The 20,816-nt window shown below is 44.4% G+C and overlaps 1 protein-coding gene across 1 annotated transcript in view; it reads left to right on the top strand.

Moving 5' to 3' along the window:
- The window catches only part of ARHGEF18 (Rho/Rac guanine nucleotide exchange factor 18), a 48,442-nt gene extending 31,531 nt beyond the window's left edge, over positions 1 to 16,911 (top strand). The window contains exons 18-31 of the mRNA XM_066336292.1: positions 202 to 319; positions 1,078 to 1,326; positions 2,167 to 2,243; positions 4,005 to 4,183; positions 4,571 to 4,662; positions 4,972 to 5,160; positions 5,828 to 5,959; positions 6,928 to 7,040; positions 7,445 to 7,501; positions 8,004 to 8,051; positions 8,604 to 9,071; positions 9,753 to 10,077; positions 11,791 to 11,913; positions 12,006 to 16,911. Of these exons, the coding sequence (XP_066192389.1) occupies positions 202 to 319; positions 1,078 to 1,326; positions 2,167 to 2,243; positions 4,005 to 4,183; positions 4,571 to 4,662; positions 4,972 to 5,160; positions 5,828 to 5,959; positions 6,928 to 7,040; positions 7,445 to 7,501; positions 8,004 to 8,051; positions 8,604 to 9,071; positions 9,753 to 10,077; positions 11,791 to 11,913; positions 12,006 to 12,166 (2,331 nt within the window). The 3' untranslated portion in view covers positions 12,167 to 16,911. The remainder of the gene's footprint in view (positions 1 to 201; positions 320 to 1,077; positions 1,327 to 2,166; positions 2,244 to 4,004; positions 4,184 to 4,570; positions 4,663 to 4,971; positions 5,161 to 5,827; positions 5,960 to 6,927; positions 7,041 to 7,444; positions 7,502 to 8,003; positions 8,052 to 8,603; positions 9,072 to 9,752; positions 10,078 to 11,790; positions 11,914 to 12,005) is intronic.
- Positions 16,912 to 20,816: the final 3,905 nt, after the last annotated feature.

The following is a 20,816-nucleotide window of genomic DNA, read 5'->3' as shown; positions in this document are numbered from 1 at the left end:
GCAATACCTAAGATATTTTCCAGTAATCAAGGCAATTTTTTGAATACTATCAGGAGTTTTTCTTTAGTAGAAGAGTGCAGCTAGTTTCATGGTGCTGTCTCTAATGTGCAGAAGTGTTTTGGGGCAGAAAGCATATGAATGGAGAGGGAGTTAGAGCAGCACCATGCACAGTGGGTGTGACCAGTTTGTCTTGTTTTCTAGAAAATTGGGAACAGTTCCATCGTGAGGAGGTTGGGTGTTCAGGAGTGCATCCTCCTGGTCACCCAGCGCATCACCAAGTACCCGGTGCTGGTGGAGCGGATCATTCAGAACACAGAAGGTGGGATGCTTCCTGCAAGCCTCACAAGTTGTCAGCTGGTCCATTTTCTGCCATGTTTTGCATGTTCTTACCTCAGACAGGCTGTTACCTGCTTTCTCACTTCTCTGTTGGCTGATGGTGCCAGATCAGTCTCATGTCAGAGGGTCAAGAGAATCACAGACTGGTTTGGGTTGAAATGGACTTTAAAGTTTTATCTCATTCCACCCTCTGCCATGGGCAGAGACACCTGTCACTATTCCAGGTTGCTCCAAACCCCATCCAGCCTGGCCTTGGGCACTTCCAGGGATCCAGGGGCAGCCACAGCTGCTCTGGGCACCCTGTGCCAGGGCCTCCCCACCCTCACAGTGGAGAATTCCCAGTATGCCATCTAACCCTGCCCTTCTTCATCTCAAAGCCATTCCCCCTTGTGTCACTCCAGGCCTTTGTTAAATAGTCTCTCTCAATCTTTCCTGTAGGTTCCCTTCAGGCCACACTTAGATCACTCTGAAATTTCTTTTCTTCAGGCTGAGCAATCCAAATTCTCCCAGGCTCTCCTCAGAGGAGAAGAGCAGCATTTAAAGTCTGCAACCATAGACCCACAGTAGTTAAACCTGTTCATTCATTAGCTTTAGGTTGTTATATTTTGCTTTTAAACTTAAGCTCTTAGAAAATACTGTTAGATGTCCAGTAACAAACCCTTATGCTAAAATACATTTGGATGGCTTATGTCTTGTATTCTGAAATTGAGAATGTGGCTGACTGCTTCTCTTTTCCCCTAGCTGGAACTAGAGATTACGAAGAGCTGACCCAGGCCCTTGGTTTAATTAAGGACACCATCACCCATGTGGATGCCATGGTAAACGAGTGTGAGAAGGGGCAGCGACTCAAGGAGATCATGCACAAAATGGAGCTGAAATCATCCGGGAAATGCAAGAATGGGCTTTTGTTCCGGAAGGATGACATGGGCCAGAGGCGGCTGCTCCTGGATGGGATGCTGTACTGGAAAGCTGCCTCAGGGCGCCTCAAAGGTACAGCACCAGCAAGGGCAAAAACACAACTGGGAAACAAGATTTATGTTGGGTTTTCTTTTTTTTTTTTTTTTTTTAGTAACTGTTTATTACTGATCGATTGGGTATAAAATAAGATGACAATAACCTGCTTGTTTAATAGGATATTGGAGGAAATAGCACTTGTTCTATTCTTGGCTTGTCCAATAAGCATCTCTATAATGGTGCATGATAAGTTCCTTATGCTGTTTGCTTATTATCTGGCTGATCTACTTCCCAATTCAAGAGGGAAGTCTTCAGGTGGATGACAAAGCTTTGAGTCATCCTGACTTAGTCTCCTGTGGAAAGGCATTATCTTGTGCGAGCTCTGCTTCACACTTTGCAAAACCTGTGTCATGTCAGCTGCATGACACTTAATTCTGCATTTGCCAGAAAATCAAAGCAGTAGCCATCAGGGAATATTTGAGTGGCTTCACTGCTCAAGTGTTCAAGGAGAAGCTTCAGTGGCACAGAAAGTGCAGCCAGGAGTAGGTGGGACCCTGAATGGCTGCAGTTCCAGAAGAATCTGCTGTTGAGAGAGACATGTTCCCTCTGGAGTGCTGGAGTCCGTGTGTAGGATGTGTGTGTGGGTGTTGTCAAGGTTTAAATGAGCTCTGTTTAAATCAGCTGGTTCTGTGTGCTGCAGCCTGGCTGGGGACAGCCCAAATGGAAGGCAGTAACAGACCCAATATTGAAAATGGTGACATACTGTTCCCTGGCCTGCAGGAAATATAAATTAAGTGATTTTTGAGTCTGGACTGGTCTTTCTGCTTTAAAATATTACTTTCTTTCCTTTTTCCCTTGTCTCTTTTGTTACTGTAGATATCCTGGCAGTCCTGCTCACTGATGTACTGTTGCTCTTACAAGAAAAGGACCAAAAATACACATTTGCATCTGTGGTAGGTATTTTTCTCTTTATTTAATACATGCACTTAGAGGATTTATGAAAGTGACAGTAACTACAGAAAGAAACACAATTAGGGATGTTAGATACTTGTTATAGGAGGTTCAGAAAGAAAATTAAGTGAATAAATCAGCCACATATTATGGATTTGCTTTTTCTGAAGCAGTTCTGGTACTTGTTGAATCCTTTCCCCAGTCTCCCAGTGCAAAAAGTATTTCCTTGGATTGGCCAGTTGTAGCTGCCACATCTCCCATGATTTTCACTGCCTCTCTTCTTGTGCTGTGACTTGCCCTTTCACTGGATTTTGTTAGGCTGAGATTTTGTACAAGTCATGGACATTGCACATGCTAGAACTGTGCTTTGAAAAGCACTTGCAAATAGATCCTGCTTCTGTTTAGTGTGCAGGTTAAGAATCTGCCATCTCAGTCAGGAACATGGTAACTGTGGTCATAGTGCCCTGAGATTTACTAGGGGCAGAGAACTTTCCTGAAGTACATGGAATAAGCACTAAACGCAGATGTTATTACTGCAGCACTCCAGAACATTCAGTGAATTCATTTGCTTTTCTAGGGCATTTCCACAGGTGTCCTCAAAGAAATTAATTTGTACATTTCGTCCTGATCTAGTTCACTGATGGCTGTTGTAGAACCTGTTACAGAGAAGCTCTTCTATGTAATTGTTTTCTTGCATGTATTTTTTTTCAAGACATTAACATTAGAGCTGAATTCTAATGGCAAAAGCTATTTTTGTGACCTCAGGGCTGTACAAACAACTGCTTTTCAAATTACCCTTCTCCTAATGCACAGAACAGGGTGCTGTGTGGTGGATTTTTTCCCCTCTGGAAACGTGCTCTACACTTAGGCTGACCATTTTTTTTCATCTTTGTATGTATACAGTTCATTTGAAATTTAATATCACTTCTCCATAAATAAATCAAGTGAGGGAGCAAATGGATCTGCTCAGTGATTCTGTTTTTCCAGTGACCTCTGTTTGTGGCTGGAATTGCAGTACAGCTGCTCAGAGAAGCTGGCAGAAGCTGGTGTTCCTGGTGTTTGCTTCACAGTTCAGTTCTCTAATCATGGCTCTAGATTATTCTGTGAAGGTTCAGCAGTCACAAAGAGCTGCTTTATCCTGGGAAGGAACTTTCTAGGCTTCAAATGTTGGAGCTATGCTGTAGGAAGCCTAGACAGGTTTTTAGTATCTAATATCCCTCCTGTAAATGTGTTTTCACTGCAAAGGCTGACAGCTAATCCAATTACTGCTCATTATACAATACACTACCTGTCATCTGGTATAATTTTTATCATGGCCTGACACCCTCTAATACCTCTGTTTTATTTCTCTTGTAACCAACATAAAATCTCTAACACTTCCTCTTGTTCTCTCCTTTCACTTCACAGTGTGTCATTAAGGTTTCTGTTTTCTTTCTCAAATTTTGGGTTTGCCTCCTGAGCAAAATTTTTTGAGCCTGTTCTTGACTTCTGGGACTCAGTGGAAATCTTTATATTAACACAGGCTTTGATGTTCAATCACATATCAAGACCTTTTGTTTTTGACACGTTCATTCTTCATTCCATGTTTTGATTCATGGTAGAAAAATGACAACGTAAAAAGTGTCATGTGAAAAAGTCAGAGTTATCTCATGATGTTACAGCTCCTGGTGGCTCTGGATAAGTAGGAAGAGGGGGCAGCTAGGAAACACAATTCCTAAAGAACACATATAATGTACTGCAATAAATGGTATTTTATTTTACAGGACTCTAAGCCACCAGTTATCTCACTGCAGAAGTTGATTGTGAGAGAGGTAGCTAATGAGGAAAAGGCAATGTTCTTAATTAGTGCTTCCTTAAAAGGACCAGAAATGTATGAAATTCACACCAGCTCCAAAGAGGAGAGGAATTCCTGGATGGCACACATCCGCAGGGCTGTGGAGAGGTAAGGGAGGAGGGAAAGCAGGAGGGACCAATTTCTTGCTTGTCTTCTCTTCACAGCACTCACAGGTGTAAATTTATCTTTAAAATCCATTTGACTCTCCCTAAACTTTATTTGTAAGACTTCAGTGTGCAATTCTGTTTGTGTTCATTGAGAAGAAACCACTGATAAAGATGAAATAAAAACTAGTCAAAGACTTTATCCTGCCTTTATTTAAAAAAGTTTTAAAAGGCTCACTGATGTCACATGCAACAGGGCTTTGGAAAAGGGAGGAATACTGACTCCCAGGATAAACCACAATTGAAGCAAAAGCTTCAAGTTGAATCCTGAGATGGTTTTAAATTATCTCACATGCAAATCAATCATAAATCTGTCTTTCCCTTTGGACAGCTGTCCTGATGAGGAAGGAGGAACATTTAATGAACCTGAAACAGAGAGGAGGCTGGCTGAAGCAAGAGCTGCGAAGTTAAAAGATTTTCAAGGTAATGACTTAGTTATATATTCCACAAGCTGCTTCTCAGAATTATTTGTGATTTATGGCTGTCTAATTCTTTATCAAGATATGATCAAGCTTCTCCTTCATAAGTCTTTCAAGGTGGTGTAAGGTTCTGTAGAAATAGTGGCTAAAGAAGTCTAATAAGCTTTGTCTGCTCCGTCAGTTTTCTCCTTAACTGTTAATTATATCTCTGCATTTGATGCTCTGGCCATAAAATGGATGCTAATCTCCCAAATTGAGCACAGTTCTGTGACAGCGACAAGGAAGGCAGGACTGAATTTGTTTCTTCCTTCAGAGCGTTTGAACATGAAAGATGACCTGATTCTGCAAAGTCTCACTGAGAAGCAACAGATTTATCTGGAAATGGCTGAGGTGAATGGCTTTGAAGACCATTCCCAAGGTTCCCGAGCCAGGCTCCTTCTTCGGGGGGATATCTCAGAGAATCTGCAAGGAGAGGCGATTCTCAAGTCTGCGGTGACTGAAGGTGAATGGAATGTGGGAATGTGTGGGCATTCACTCAGGTGCTGGGGTGGGGATAAACACCCAGGATCTAAGTACAGGCCCTGAAAATCATCCTCTAATAACATAATGCTTTTATGTAACACGCTTCAGACTTCCTCGTTCTCAGAACCAATCTGCAAGAAAGGTGATGTGGGTTTAGGTGGAAGACCTGCACAGCTTGGATTGTTTTATTTTTAAGGATCAACCAGTGGAATCTTAGGACAAGTCTGTTTAGAAAGGGTAACAGAGTGCTCTAATAATACACAGTACTGAAATGTAATGTTATAGGAGGGTTATCTACTAAAAACAGCCTATCTAAAGATAGTATGTTTAGAAAGAAAATAAACCCAACATAGTTTCTATTAAAAAAAAAAAAAAAAAAAAAAAAACACTCAAAGCTTGATAATCTTAACTTGCAGTTAAGGAAGAGCTCATCTTCATGTGAAGAGCCTGTCATGCAGAGCTACTCACAAAGAAAAATTCATCTGTACTACAGAACATCTCAGAGTGCAGAACTTCTAGTGGACTTGATGATTGAAATGTTGTTTTTTTGTTTTTTGTTTTTTGTTTTTTTTTTTTTTTATTAGCATGATAACTTGTATTGCTGTATAGACATGGCTGTTTACATGACATGTTCCCCTCTTCCCCAGCTGAGAATCTCCAGGACTTTATCTTCACTCACTTTGGCAGTGCATCCTGTCAGCCTGAGGATGGCTCAGGACTCCCCCGGCGAGCAGAGACCTTTGGAGGATATGACAGTAGTCCCTCAGTTTCAAGTAAAAGTAAGAAAAGGAACATTCAGCATTTTTCTGATATTTTTACTGTGATTACTGTACAGAGAATAAGAACAAGGAATTGAGGCTCTCATGTAAGGAAGCTTCGCTAAGCTCTAAAAAGGAAGATCAGAGCAATCTCCAACATGTTGGATCTTTAGCTCCTGATGCCAACACTAGAGAGCAGAGTAGGGCTCCCAGTGATATGCTGAGAGCATTACTTTAACCCATTCTTTGTAATTACCACAGTTCCACACAAAACTTTAATTTTGTTTAAAAAAAAATAAGCTTGACCTGAAAATCTGAATTCAGCTTTCTGCTTTCATTATGTCATGAACACTTTTTTCTGCTTTGTATCTGCACAGTCACTAGAGGTTTCCTGAATCCTTAGATAATATAAATTGTCCTTTTGACACAGATGATGTATCAGTTAACTAATGAAATAAGAGGAAGGACCAGATACTATTTAGCTCCATTTTTGCTTCATGCATTAATTGAAAAAGGAATGGCTCTTATTTCACTGGTTGTTAATCTCTAGAACACTTTCTGAAAGGCTCCATACATCTGTTATGTACTTTTTGCAAGAGGAGGTCCATCTCCCCTTACCTCCTTCCACACTCACTGGTGCTGCTGTGACTGCAGTATTCCTGCTGGCCCGTATTCCATGTCATGAACTTGTAATTCTGGGAGCCGATTATTTTCATGCAGACATTGTGGTTGCTTCACTTAAAATAGTGTAATGTAATTTGAACTTACCCTCCCTATTTATCTTAACCCAGCCTTCTCAAGTTTTTAAACTTTTTTGAGCAGCCCTATGTGTCACTGTTGCCTGATCTTCCACTTGAGATCAGCATGGAGAAGCCATGCAGTTACATTTTGGTTCAAAGTCACCATGTTTTTCTACTTGCTCTGGCACTCGCTGAGTTATCCCAGGCCCTGTGCTGGTGTGAGCTCCTCATACTCCTCTCCTATTTCAGGCAGGAAGAACAGTGGTGGTGACCAAAGGCAGTGGGACTGGAGAGGCCCTGCAGTGACTTCAGATGTGCAACTCCATGACCTGTCTTCTGATGCAGAAGAAGGATCTCAAACTGTATGTTGAGCTTCTGAGGGATTTAAATGCTTTTCCTTGTGTTCCTCATCATGATAGCACTGCAGAACAAATTTCACAAAGTTAAAAGTTGTCATAGCTGGCAGGGCTGGACTTGGAACAGCTTTGTCTATAAAATTACTTGACTCTATTTAGGATGTTTTTTGGGGCAACTTAGTAGCTCAGCACTTGAGAGGCAAGAAAATTCAATTTTCCATTTGCTCATTTGATGCTGTACCATTAACACAGACTTTAATCACCACACTGCTGTTTCAGCTTGGCTTATGAATTTAGTATTTTTGTTGTATGTCCTTCAGTGCATGGGAGCAATCCCAGCTTTTTCTGGCAGCATTGCCAGTACCCAGCAAGGGTCCCTAGCACAGATGTTGGTTTTGTCTCCCTTACAGAGTGATGGGACAAGGCTGGATGACAGCAGTGGTTTTCAGCCCACCGTAGAGTCTCAGGTATGTTATTTCTGCTGTTAAGAAATCCAATGGCAAATAGCCATAATATAATAATAGCATGTAAAATCAAACCAAACCACCTCCAAAACTCAGTGTTTGTAATGCCTGTGGAACCCAGCACATTAACAGCTCACTGGCCAAACTTGCCTCTGAATCCCTGTGAGGTCTGTACCTGTGCAGTGATTCAGTGCTGGGGCATGGGAGGAAGTGATGGTTAAATAGTTCAGGTGAAGAGAAGATGATGAGGACTTCTCCATGGAATCCCAGGGAGATTTGCTGGGCACTGATTCACATCTGCACAAAGATAATAAAGTGGAATTCTTTGTACCTGCATATTGGCTTTTGCTATGCTAGAGTACTCTGGTGGCCATGCTTCCACTGTGTGTGTTTTTGTACAGATACCATGGATTATTTTCACTGCTTAAAAATAAAAATCCAAAAAGTCTAAAGCCTCAAAACAGAGCTCTCCTCAAGTGCCTAATGTTTTTTTCCTCCTCTTCAGCTTGTCCAAAGGATACAGATGCTGTTACAGTTGCTCTTCAGTCTTCAGGTAAACCATTTTTTACCATTCAAGAGATTTGTTAGGCACTAAATGTAATGAAATTTATGCAGGTGAGGAGAGGAGCTACTTTGAAAATACCTCCTAAAGCTGGAATGAAGTGCAGAACCTGAGACAAGGAAATTGCCTCTGGTATTTTGGAGGAAGTGTTAGAGCTGTTGTCTTAAGTAATTATTTCCTTTTTCCTGCTCACTTAATTCTTTTCCTGCTTTGAGCTCTGTCTGCTCTCTGTGCTCATTGTTCATGCACGTCTGTATGAGTTGGTTGTTTTTACTGTTACCTTGTAATCAGCAGTATTTTGACTGTTTTGATTCTGGATAACAATACTAGGTGCAAGAAATGTCCAGTTTTACACACATAAGCATAATTTATTTGCTTGGCCATCTTCAATGTTGTGTCAGCCACCATGGGCTGTGTGAGCTGGAATTAAGATACGGAAGAGGAAGACTCTGTGACCTCAGCTGGTAGATGCTGTTGTCTCCTGCTTAGCTGTGCATGTTTGTTGAACCTGGGTGCCTGATGCTGGACTTTTATCCCCTGCAGGCTGTGATCTCTCAGCAGGACAGCTACATTGAGGTGCAGCGAGCCACCATGGCAGACCGGGAGAAGCAGTACCGGCTGCAGTCCACCCGAGGGAATCTGCTGCTGGAGCAGGAGAAGCAGCGGAACTTTGAAAAGCAGAGGGAAGAACTGATGAATGTCCAGAAGCTCCAGAGCCAGCTGAAGCTGGAGCAGCAGCGCCTGGAGCGGGAGAGGAGCCGGCAGCAGAGGGAATTTGAACTGACGGAAGCGCGGCTGCAGGAGCGCGTGGAGGAGATGCGGCAGCTGCGGGAGAGGCTGAGCCAGGACAGGGAAGAGCTGGAGAGGCAGAGGGAGGCCTATCAGCACGACCTGGAGAGGCTGCGGGAAGCCCAGAGAGCTGTGGAGAAGGAGAGGGAGCGCCTGGATCAGCTAAAGAAGCTGAAGAAGCAGAACACGGTGTCGGGCACCTTCTCCCCAGAAATGGGCCAGGTGAGGGATTAGTTTTCTCAGTTTTATTCCTGATACCCCACTGGTTTCTGGATGAAGGTTGCACTTGCTGCAGCACCAACCTGTCTTTGCCTTTCACTGGGGTCCTTGAACCATCACCTGAAGTAGCTCTGAGATCAGAGCTTGGCAGTTTCCCAGTGTCTGTGAAGTTCCACCCAGATGTCTGACAATGAGAATATTTTTTAAAAGTATAGAAATGGAGAATAAGTTCTTTTCAATTGTGTTGAAAGTACTCCTGACTGAGTAGTTTTCAAGTTCAGGAACTGTCCTATTGCAGGCAAGTGATTGCAGAAGCTGTGCTACATCAACAGCATTTTGTACAGTTGATTTCTTGTGTTTTAAATAGAAATTTGAAGGTCTGATTAAATTGGTTCATTGAAACTTTCTCAAAGTCCTGCTTTCTCTCTGCTCTGTCATCAGCCTGTGCAGTCTTCTCTTTCCTAGGTGCACTGTTAAGCAGTTTGGAGCTGCTGAGGTTCGTTTCAGTGTCCAAGGACTTACACTTGTGCTCTTCCTTCTGTTCCTCAGGAACCTTTAGGCTTTGTCTACCCTGTTCTGCTTTGCACTAGGAAGTGCTTCTTGCTCTCAGGGCTGGAGCTGGTCTCTCCTCCTCATCCTGGAGAAGGTGAAAATTTGACTGAGAATGCCTTTTTCCTCCTGCAGAGCCAGATGATCAGTCATTCCATCAGCTTCAACGGAGAAGGGGTGGAAGCATCTGCAGCTGGCTCCAAATCCTCAGTGAGGGTGAGCTCGGTGGCTGGGCTGGAGTTCCTGGAGCGGCCAGACCTGGCCCGCAGGGACAGCACCACCCTGGAGAACAGGCCCTCCCTGAAGAATGAAGTGCCAATACATCTCCTGAGTGCAACCAACCAGATCCAGAAACCAGCTGCAGTCCAGCAGCAGATCCCCACCAAGCTGGCCACCTTCACAAAAGGAAGCAAGGAGAAAGGTGGCAAGAGCAAAGCATCTCATCGCACAGACAGTTCAGGTATGTGTGATTTTAAGTCTGTTCAAATGCATTTCTGATCTCCACCAGGATCACAGGGGGACAGAACCCTGCAGATAAACCTCTGTATGAAACCCAGAAATTAATATGCTACAAGTTACTGGTGTGTTTGCTGCAATTAAAATCTCTTAATGTCCTAAAATCCTGTTAGGAGTTCCATGTCTATAGTATTTGAATTGGAAGTGTAACCCAAAGGGATAATGTTGAAAATGGAGTTGTGTATTCCAGCAAACAGAATGGTGATGGGAGGTTTTAAAACTGGATGGAAAATCTTTTTGTCTAACTGTAGTGTTAACGAAAAGCCCAAAACCAAAAGAAGAAGAAAAAAAAAAAAAAAAAAAAAAAAAAGCTGTTGTGCATGAGTAAAATGTTTTAAAATGTTCTGAGGCTAGCTTAGCCTTTTCTTGCTGTCTGTCCAGAGTTGTAGTGACATTGAATGCAGTGCTTTTCTTAGCAGCAGTTAGTCATTAAATACAGATCTCCAGGCCAAAATTGAGATGTTGTGTGTGTTGCAGAGTTGAAAGGGTCTAATTTTGTCACAAATAGAAGCAAGTAAAAATGCAGTCACCCTGTCCTGGTGTAATTTCTGCTTTCTAACTGCTGAGTAGTGGAGCAGTGATCTTTGCCAATGACAGACACACTAAAACCATTTTATCTCGACCACTTAAAGTAGCCCCACTGCCAGCTTAGAGGAATGGCCTGTAATTTTAAGTTACAAAATTATCTTTTTAGCATTGTGCCGGATTCAGACTTGGCAATCTTGTCCATCACTCTGCACTGCTGTAAAGGACTCTGGGCCAAACCTGACAGAGAGCAGGGGGAGTGGCTTTGGCACATTGCAGAAACATCTGTCTCTGTCCTGCATAAAGTTTAGTGCCTTTGCAAACTTGCTTATGGCTTAGGGTTTGCTTATGGTTTCATACCAAATGGTGGTAATATAAAGTTCTAATGCCACATCTCCCCAGTTTATTTTTAATAGCTCTTACATAATGGTCTCTGCAGTGGAAATGGACTAAATGGTGTTTTTCTGTAATTTATATGAAAGGTATAAACCACAAATATATTGGTCTCTATTCTCTTGTGAGCATTAGTGAGCTTCATGCTTGTTATGCCCATGTGTAGATCTTAGAATAAAATGGAACAAAACTTTCTGTACCAGAGGCAAAATGCTGTGTATTGAATTTGGGTTTTGAGACATGTAAGGAATGTGTACTGAAAGAAAGAAGTCCTTTAGATCCAGAATAGCCGTTTCATGAAGTACTTTCATTGTTGAAACTAAGAAACTGAGAGGCTGTAAAACCAGAATCAGTGGACTGTGCTGTGGAGCAGCTGTGAGACAGATGGAGAGCAGAGACAAAAGTTCATCACAGCTCTGCGTGTTAGAAGTAGCACAAATGGCCATTTGCTATTTGAATTCTACAAAGATTTTTTTTTCTCTCTGCTGTGCTTGACAATTCTGTGTTTTAAATCTGAGATTGTCAGGGTCTGCCAGTAACTGAACTAGGAGTTTCAAGGAAAAGAAAAGTACTCGTAGTTTAAACAGCTGAAGAGATAATATAAGTAGGACCAACTCCTTGTGGTTTTGCAGTTTTCTTAGGTGTGTAAAGGTGTCAGTAGAATGGCCTCATCATGAAGTAGTGACATTTGTGAAGTGCTGCTTGCCTCAAATACTAATTTATGAAATATTTTCTTCAGCCTCTGTTGATCAGAAGCAGCTGCTTCCCCCCAGGCTTGCTGGACGAGAGGAGGCTGTCCTGAGGGGCAGGCGGTCAGCAAGTCCATCCCTCCCAAGCAGCCAGACCACTGCATTCCAGCCAGGTATGCCTTGGCCAACCTGCCTGTCCATGGAAGTGCCTCAGGTTCTCTCTGCAGTGTCACAAATATGTCTTCTTCCATTTTATTCCCTCTAGAACTGTATGGCCCTGCAGATGCTCAGCCAGAAGCACTTTCATCTGCCTCAGCGACCCTCTTCAAGCCCAATAACGTTCAGGTTCAGCCCGTGGTGCCCTCTCAGCCCAGCCTGTTGAATGTGCAAGATGATACCAGCAAAGAGGATGTCATTTTCTTCTAACTGAAGAAGAAAAGTGATTCATTTGAAGATGAATCACTTGACACACTGTTCCAAGAACTCAGGCCCCAGTGTGCACCGTGATGGAGACCCAGCATGGATGTCTTCTGATCCCTGCCCAGTTACTACAAGCAAGGACCAGCCCATTACTGTCCTGCTTTGTTGTCTTCTCTGCCAGCAGCTCAGAATGAGGGCACAGTAGTAACAACTTGCTTTTAAATTCTCCAGTGTGTTAACACATGGCATGGCTATATCAATTCAGAGCATGTTAAAATTCTGACATTTATTGTAATGTGCTCTTTTTGGAGAATGTAACTGTTCATGGGCACCATCTTGTAAATTGTTATCAGTGATGTTGAACCACCCAGATTTTTATGTAAAAACTTTTAGTAGTAGGGCCCAAAATGGCTGCAAATTTTTAAATCTGTTTTCCCAGGTCCAGGTCAGTAATGGGTTTTGTGTTGGTAACCAGGTGACAGCAAGCCAGTCCCCTCCCAGCCAGGTGTGCCAGGCACTGTGAACCCAGTGGCACAAGCCCCGTGGCCAGGTACAGTGGAAAAGAAGGTAAGGTGAGCTTCTGACAGCGTTTTCAAGGGGCAGGAGCTCCACCTGTTTGTGGAGGAGAAGGGTTGGACATGTGAGAATTCACAGTGATGATGAAGAATTGGACTGAATGCACATTTCATTGGCCACCAGCGTCACTGGGATCCTGTCTCCCCCTTGGGGACAGCAGTACAGGTTCCCAGGCAAACTCATGAGTTGGTTCTGATTGAACTTAGAGGCTTGGATTTTGTCCTTTGCTGAAGACATGTCTAAGAAGCATTTGAATGCAGTAATTTATTGTCTTGTTTAATCCTGTTTTCTGCATCCTTCGTTTGTCTGTTAACTTGTTGGGACTTTACTCCCAGTACCAGAAGATATCAAAGCTGCTGTTACTGCAGAGACTTCTCTGCCACATCATGTTAGGAATGAAGGGAATAAGAACTGTTCAGTTTTAGAATTAAAAATAATTATGCTAAAAAAAATACTCTTAGCTAAACCTGTGTTTAGCTGGTTTCAGCTAAACCAGCTTTGATACCTCTTGTGAAATGGGTCAGTTCTTGATCATGGAATGGTGGTGACATTAAGTGTTCTGCTGAAAAGGCATTATTTCCCTTTGTAGTAATTTGCACAGTCATTTTGTGTTGTGTTTTTCATTCTGTCTCAAATTCTTTTCCCACCCTCACCCAAGATGTGTGTTCTGGTGTGTGTTGAATGTGACTAGTCAGATAATGATGCACAGGAGAGATTGTTTAGGGGTATTGTTACAGAATAAAGGAATCAGGATCTTGAAGCTTAAAATCTTGGATTAATACCTTTCAGGACATATTTGATAATAGGGTTTTTTTTATATATTTTTAACTGATTTAAAGTGATTTTAGCAGCAGTGGGTTGAAGGCCTGGTCAGTTCTCCATCCAGTCTTATGGCAATGGATCCAGAGGTGTTTGCCAGTCTCCTCAAATCACTGAATTGTCCCTGTGATTAGGCCCTGTGTGATGTTAGTGATGTCTTTAAGGCCATAACTTCTCTTTGCTTGAGAACTTTAAAATTATTTCAGTAGTTACGGTGCAAGAAACTTAATTTTCAGCACGAAACAGCAGCAGTTTATATTTTCAGGTGGTGATAATTTGGGTTACTGCCTTCAGGCAAGAAACTGAAAAACCCAAATTTACTGGTCAGGGGAAAGATAAGCTCTAAAATACTGAGTAGGTCTTAGGGACAAGCACACCTGCTGGAAGAGCTCTTGGATTTAAGGGTCTTTTTCTTAGCTGGTACAAACCTGAGGCAGTGGCACTGAGTTCAGTGAGAGGAAACTCCAGACTGGCTCCTTACCAGGCTGGGGACACTCCCCCAGCCCCCAGCAAGTGAAAATGCACACACTTGGCGTTAATACCAAAGTACTGCTTGGCAAATCAGCAGCATTGCAGAGCCTGGAGTGATTGTCAGCAGGAAACAGAGTGGGACTGTCCCACTGCTGATTTGGTGTTATTGGGATAGCAGATCTTTGGTGATTAGAACAGAGTTCCACTCCATATTCAGTTTTTGCTTTCCAAAAAGTTAGTTTGGAATGGAGGGGAATTCTTAAAATCAGCGTAACTCCTGATCCATGCAGCAGTGTGGGATCCAGCAGCTCTGTAGGACTGGCACTGATTTTCCCACTGAGTGATGTGCAGACTCCAGTCACCTCTGGTCCCCTGTAATTTCCCCTGGAAGCACACAGGGAAGCAGCAGGAATGCACAGGATGTTCTGTCCTTCATGCTGTGGTTTGGGCCACTCCTAGTGAAAACTCGGTGCCTCCATTGCCTTAAATTACCAGGTTTTTAGGAGTTTTAGCCCAAAGCTAAGTTGCATCAGTGGAGTAAATCACCTCAGCCAGAAAGGGATGTCAGTTTTGGTGCCTGGAAGCAATTTTTGGAAACATTTATTTAGGTTTATTTTGTGCCTGTCCTAAAGTATGGGAGGGAGTCTTGGAAGGGGTGGAGCGGCTCATTGGCTGCTTTCTTCTTCTGTGCAATGGAAGAATTTGAATATAGAACAGTGACATGGGGAAAATGAAGTCTGCAATGAGGTCCCATTTATTTAATGTTTTAACTTAAATGTAGCTTCTTTAATACTTCTTGTCAGCAGTGCTTGAAATAAGTTTTGGCTGTTAACAAATGGACCCAGGCCTGTGACAGGCTGTTGGTTCAAACTCCAAAAGCTTCTTGGAATATGGGACTTCAATCTGTAACTGAGAAATGACCTTAGAAGTCATTCTCTGTCCTCAGTGCACGTGTCTGGCTGCAGCTGCCTTTATGAAACCTGTTAGCACCCTGAGCAGAGATGGTGTCACTTGGGTCATCCTGGAGAAAGTTTTGGAATTAGCAGGTGCTGTGATACTTCATTGTTACCAGAGTGTGGGCAGGGGATCCATAGAAGGCTAAAAGAGCAAGTGAATTATTTTCTTTTAATAAATATGACTTTCTTTAAATGAATCACGGGTCTCTTGACTTGTGCAAAACTGAATCTGTGAAATTGTTAACAAATCACTCCGGTTGAGTGAACTGGTTTTGGACTCTTCACTCAAATCTTGTTCCTAGAAAAACAACTCTTCTAGGTAAATTAGTACTGCTGTGTCCTGGGCTAAGTAACCTGCTACTGATTCTGAGTCACATCCTTCCTATTGGACTTGTTGATCACTTCAGATAAAACTTTCCTTTTAAGTGATTTCTGAGGATTAGACAGTTCAAAATTCTGTGCCTCCCAGGTGCCTTTTGGCTTCTTTCTGAGCTGGGGTGTGGAGGAAATGCCAGCACGAGCTTTGAACTGCTGCCATGTTTGCTTGGTGTCACAGCCTTAAAATTATCAGCATGTTTGTCCTTCAGTATTGTGATGTTGCAACGTAGAGGCTGTTTCTATGGTTCTGATTTCAATTTGAACCCTGGTGTTAAAGGAGGCTTCCTCCTTCTCTTCCCATCTGGAATGTGGAGGTTCCATGTTCCAGGCTGAGGATGCCTCCGTGGCCACTAGTGCTGAGCACAGCTGCCCTGTGTGTGTTGTGGATGCTTCCCTAGTTTTTAACTGTGCTGTCTGTGGATTGTAGCTGTGGCATGTCCCACGAATTGAGATCGCTGATCATCCCCCAGCGTGAGGCAGAAGAATTGGTGTTCCTAGAGACGCTTGCTCATCCAGGTACTCGCCTTCCTGCACAGCTAGGAGTCATTCTAAATAATTTGCAGGCAGTTTTGTCTTTCTGAGTAGTGGTCAGATGATTCTGCATACATGGAACTTGGTGTTTGTCATTTGCATTTACAATGAGAGTCAAAACTTAAACTAGGAAAGGGTTAAAAATACTTATTTCATTTTACTTCTAACTCTGCGGAATGGGAGCTGAAGCTCCCTGGTGCTGCTCAGTGGAGTCCCTATGTGTTGTGCCCCCCATGCAAGGGAGTTTGGAGATTTTGTTGTCTTCCCCAGCAGTTCTCACATTTACCAGGAAACAGATCTGCATGCCAGGTTACACAAGTGCTGTAGGCAAAGCAAAGCCTTTCCCCTGCTCTCTCTTCGAGACCAGACCCAACACCTTCGTAACCACTGGAGACTTCGTCATCCACCATCAGCATGTTCCTCTTCAAACAGCATGTGTGTGAGCTCTGGTTCATAACATTTGTGCCATGTTTATAAATCAGTTTTTTATATTTTTGTACTGAAAGAAATTGGAGCACTTTAGAAAAGTTGATTTCAAATTCCATTTCTGTCTGTAGCCGGAAGGAGATCTCTCATGGGTGTAGATCCTGTTTGCATAACTGCGTGCATCTCACTCAGAGCTGTGAACTCTCTTGACACTCTTTAGTCTTAGGTCTGGTTTCTAGGCCCACCTTGCACTGTAAAGATTTAATAAATAATCATGGTCCATGGTTTAATTGACCATTTTGTTGGGGAAGAGTTTGGTTTTGTTTTTTTTGTTAGGGTGTAAACATTGTAAATATTTCCTTTACTGTTGATACTGCAGTAGCAACATCTTTGTAGTCTTTATTTTATTTGTAAAGTTGATGGTTAAATGTTAATATTCTGTTGGATTGTGCACTCTTGATTAATTGTAAACATGATCTTAGCACACCAAATGATGATTTTTACAATGATTGCAATGTTTCTCCACTGAAGGATTTCAGAGCTGCAATAGGACTGAAACCAACTTCTAGCAATAAAAAAAAGAACATTTAAAAACTGTCTGCCTTTTATCTATAATTATTTATTGTTTTCTGTTTGAAAGAAGATCAAAGCAGCTACCACTTCTCACGTGCTTCTCATTTTCTACCCTGGACAGAAATTGTGTGCCACAGGAACAAAACTGATACTTTTCTGAAGGAGAGGATGGAGCATAGGAGGTGTTGAGTGCAGAACACAAAAAGCTGCAGCCCTTGGCAGTGAGGTGAACACCTGAGGGAAAGATCAGCTGCTCTCAAACATCTGAACTCTGCTGGTGAGAGAGAGAGAGAGCTTGGTTAAGTTGCTTACATTAACGTGGAGGTGCTTTGCATGGTGCCAGCCTGAGACATGCCTGGCTCTGTCCCAGGCAGTATCGGTTCCCACTTGGAACGAGGAGAACAAAAATAGAAACTTTCTCCCTAGTGCTCGTGCCAGTTTGGCAGCCCTTGCTGCCAGCACCATCCCATAGCCCCTGGCTGGGGCTGCTCTTCCCAGCACTGCAGCAGGCTGAGTTTCCTGGTGAAATCCCCACTGGTGGCAATCCAAGAGCTGTAACCTCCAATCATTTCTAGAGAAAAGAGATGCAAAACCAGGGAGACAGTGGGAGCACTGAGCCTTGGATTGGTGCTCTCAGGGACAGAGAGTTTTATCATCACAATCCTGTGCCTCAGCCAGAGGTGAGGAAAACCCTGAGCCAGGGTTGGTGGCAGTGCCAGCAGTGTGCTCTGCCTGTCACTGCCTTTTGGGGTTATCAAAGCAGCTTTGGGGGGACCCTGGGCCTTTGTGTGCAGGAGTCAGTAAAACAAGCCAGCATTTGTCAGCCTCTGAAGTGCATGCGACATCTGGGTTGTGACACAAACTGGAACTCCACTGGAAAAACAAATTTTTTTTTCTACTTTTTCCATATACATAAATAATCAAAGACTTCTGGGCAGACCAGTGTTTAAAATTTGGTCTTTATGGGAGCTAACAGACTGTCATGTGAGAGAATGACGTCTCAAAGTGAGTGTGTGTAGAAGCTTTTGCTTGTGTTCTTTTTAGGAAAATATTTCTTCCATGTGTGGAGCTCCTGGGAGCCGAGCCACAGTGCCCACTGGAGATCAGTCACTGCCTCTGTGCTTCCAGACCTCGTGTCTGTGTCACCACAGCAAGGCTGTCACTCCATGTCCATTTCTAAATATTTTTTGGCAGCATGAAGTGGAATCAAAGCGGTTTTGTGGGGGACAGCAGGGAGGGAGAATCTAGGGGAAAAGCTAAGAGGAGCTGCCCTGTGCTCTTGTGCAGCTGTTTTCATGTCACACCTGTAGGAATTGTTTTCAAGGAGACAAGAAGAGCCTGGATCAGGGAGATCCAGGGTTAACATGGCCAAGAGGGATCCCTGCAGCACAGATTCCCACTGGGAACTGCCCAGCTGCAGCAGCCCAGAGCTCAGCAGAGGCAAGTTTAAATCCTGGGCAGAATTTGCATCTGTTAGAAGTTCGGTGCTGCTGCAGCCATCCCTGTTCAAAGGTGTGTAGGTGTTGCTGTGTTCAGTTTTTGCCACAATAGCAGGGCAGACATTCCTTGGGGATTGCAAACACCTTGCCTGGCAGTGGCACTGATAACGCTGTCACTCCTCTGTGAGACACGGAGGGTGTGATTTCAGGGAGGGTGTGACTTCAGGACACGACTGGCGGTGCCTTCAGAGCTGGTAACTCGCTCACACCGATATTCCAGCAGCTCCGCCCTGCCTTGTCTCTCTCTCAAATCTGTAGCTAATTAACCCGAAACCCAAACCACATTCTTTCTGTGGATGAATCACGCCGAGGCCATCGGCAATGACCAGCTTTATGCTAAACCTCCTTCTTTCATGTGGGTGAGACAAGGCTGATGGTTCCCATACATGCATCTGAGATTCATCTGGGAGGCAGATGCTCGAGGACAAACATGCACAAAGGATATTGGCTCCACAGTGTGCTCCAGCAGTGGGAATGTGCTGCTTGCTGCCTTTCCCTTTCCTCAGCCCTGTGACTCAAATCCGAATTAATTTCTCATCCCAGCGATGGGGCCAGCCCAAGGCTCAGCAGCTGAGGGATGTGGGGCCTGTCCTACATCATTTGCTGCTGCTGTGCCCATGGGATCTGACAGAGAATAAATGCCAAACCCTCCTGGAGCTGGCAGTGCTGGAGAGTGTGACACAGGATCCCCATCTCAGGGGCTGTCACAGGCACTGGAGGCTCAGACAGGGCAGCATCCCTTCGTTCTGGGGCTCCTTGACTTTGCACAAGGCCTGGAGTGACAGGACACAGAATGGCTTCCCACTGCCAGGGGGCAGGGTCAGATGGGATATTGGGCAGGAATTGTTCCCTGGGAGGGCTGTGAGACCCTGGCACAGGGTGCCCAGAGCAGCTGTGGGTGCCCCTGGATCCCTGGAAGTGTCCAAGGCCAGGCTGGATGGGGTTTGGAGCAGCCTGGGACAGTGAAATGTGTCCCTGCCCATGGCTGGGTTGGCACTGAATGGGCTTTAAGGTCCCTTCCAACCAAACCATTCCATGACTCCCTGTGCACAGGATCATGAAGACTCCTCGCTGACAGCACAGTGTGGATGTGCCTCTCCTGTGTCAGAGCAGCAGCTGATGTCATTTCTCTGTGTGGAACACAATGTCTTGCTAGACCTGAAGCCATGCCAGATGACTACATATGAAATGCAGATCTGCCAGGGAATTTCAGGTGTGCAATGCCCCTTTTTCCCTTCTGGAACATTGGGAATCATGAACAAAACCACACTGTGTGCAATTAAAACTTTGTTTTCTAGGCTGCCATGAATTATCATTGCAACAGTTCCTTGCTAGATGTGAGGTGGGTGTGCTGCAGAACATTTTCATAGTGTATATCACATCCTAACCAGGAAGGGGAATTTCTCAGCCACTGCTGAGAAAGGAAGGGAGGGAGAGGGAGAAAGGCCACAGTGCTGTCTTGGTGCTCTGGCAGCAGGAGCTGCTGAGCTGGAGGCACCTACAAACCCAAGCAGCAATTCCCTTAAAATCAACCCTGTCTGTCCTGTGGCCAGGAGGGAGGTGGATCAGTCTGACCCCAAACTTCTCTGGCTGTGATGGCTTCTAAACTTTGTGTGAGAAGAGGACCATCCCATGGGACAGTGATACCATACTTTGATTGTTTTGCCTTTGAGCCTAGTGATGCCCATGTGAGTTGCTTCTTCTCGATGTGACTTCGTCCTGCAGCTGGAGATGCAGACACAAAGTGGAGGGCTAGGAGAGGTCTAGATTTGAACTATGCTGAGATTCTAAACTAATTCTATTAATTCACAAGGATTCCTACCCCAGCAACTAAATTCACCTCTAAACCAAATTCACCTCCAGCTCAGTTGGCCTGAACCTTCTGGCCCTGGCACTGAAGCAGCGAGTGGATCCACGCATGGAAATGTCAAACTGGGAAAACAGGTCTGTTGGGAAGACTCCGGCACGCACCAGTGAAGCTCCCTCGTTTTCCCCAGGGTACTCGGGAGCCGGGAGCCGGTTCCTGCCAGGAGGAGGTGGAGCTGGAGGGACAGCACGGGGCTCTCTGCCAGGTGAAGGAGGATGAACCGATGCAGTGCAGCCCCGGCTGGCTTTGTTGCTGGCTTTGTTGCCGGCAGCAGCCCAGCCCAGGTGTGCTTGGAGCGCCGCTTTTCCCTCAGAGGGGGTTGGATTGAAAAGAGGGAGCAATACTCAGCCCCTGCAAAGGCTGCAGCAGCAGAGCTGCGGCTCGTTCCCCCAGCTGAGAACAGCCGAGCCTGGCTCAGATAACGCCAGGCAGACAGATCCGTGCTGCTGGAAGCTGCTCCAGCCCCGGAGCGGGAGGCGGATGTGGCGGGGAGCCAGCGTTTATTGCTTGGCAGCATAAACAAAACAGCTGCTGCTGCTCAAACGGCCATGAATGAAATC

Source organism: Sylvia atricapilla, chromosome 26, assembly GCF_009819655.1.
Source record: "Sylvia atricapilla isolate bSylAtr1 chromosome 26, bSylAtr1.pri, whole genome shotgun sequence".
Taxonomy (NCBI): Eukaryota; Metazoa; Chordata; class Aves; order Passeriformes; family Sylviidae; genus Sylvia; species Sylvia atricapilla.
Note: the sequence above shows the minus strand (reverse complement) of the source record. Positions and strands in the feature narration are given on the sequence as shown.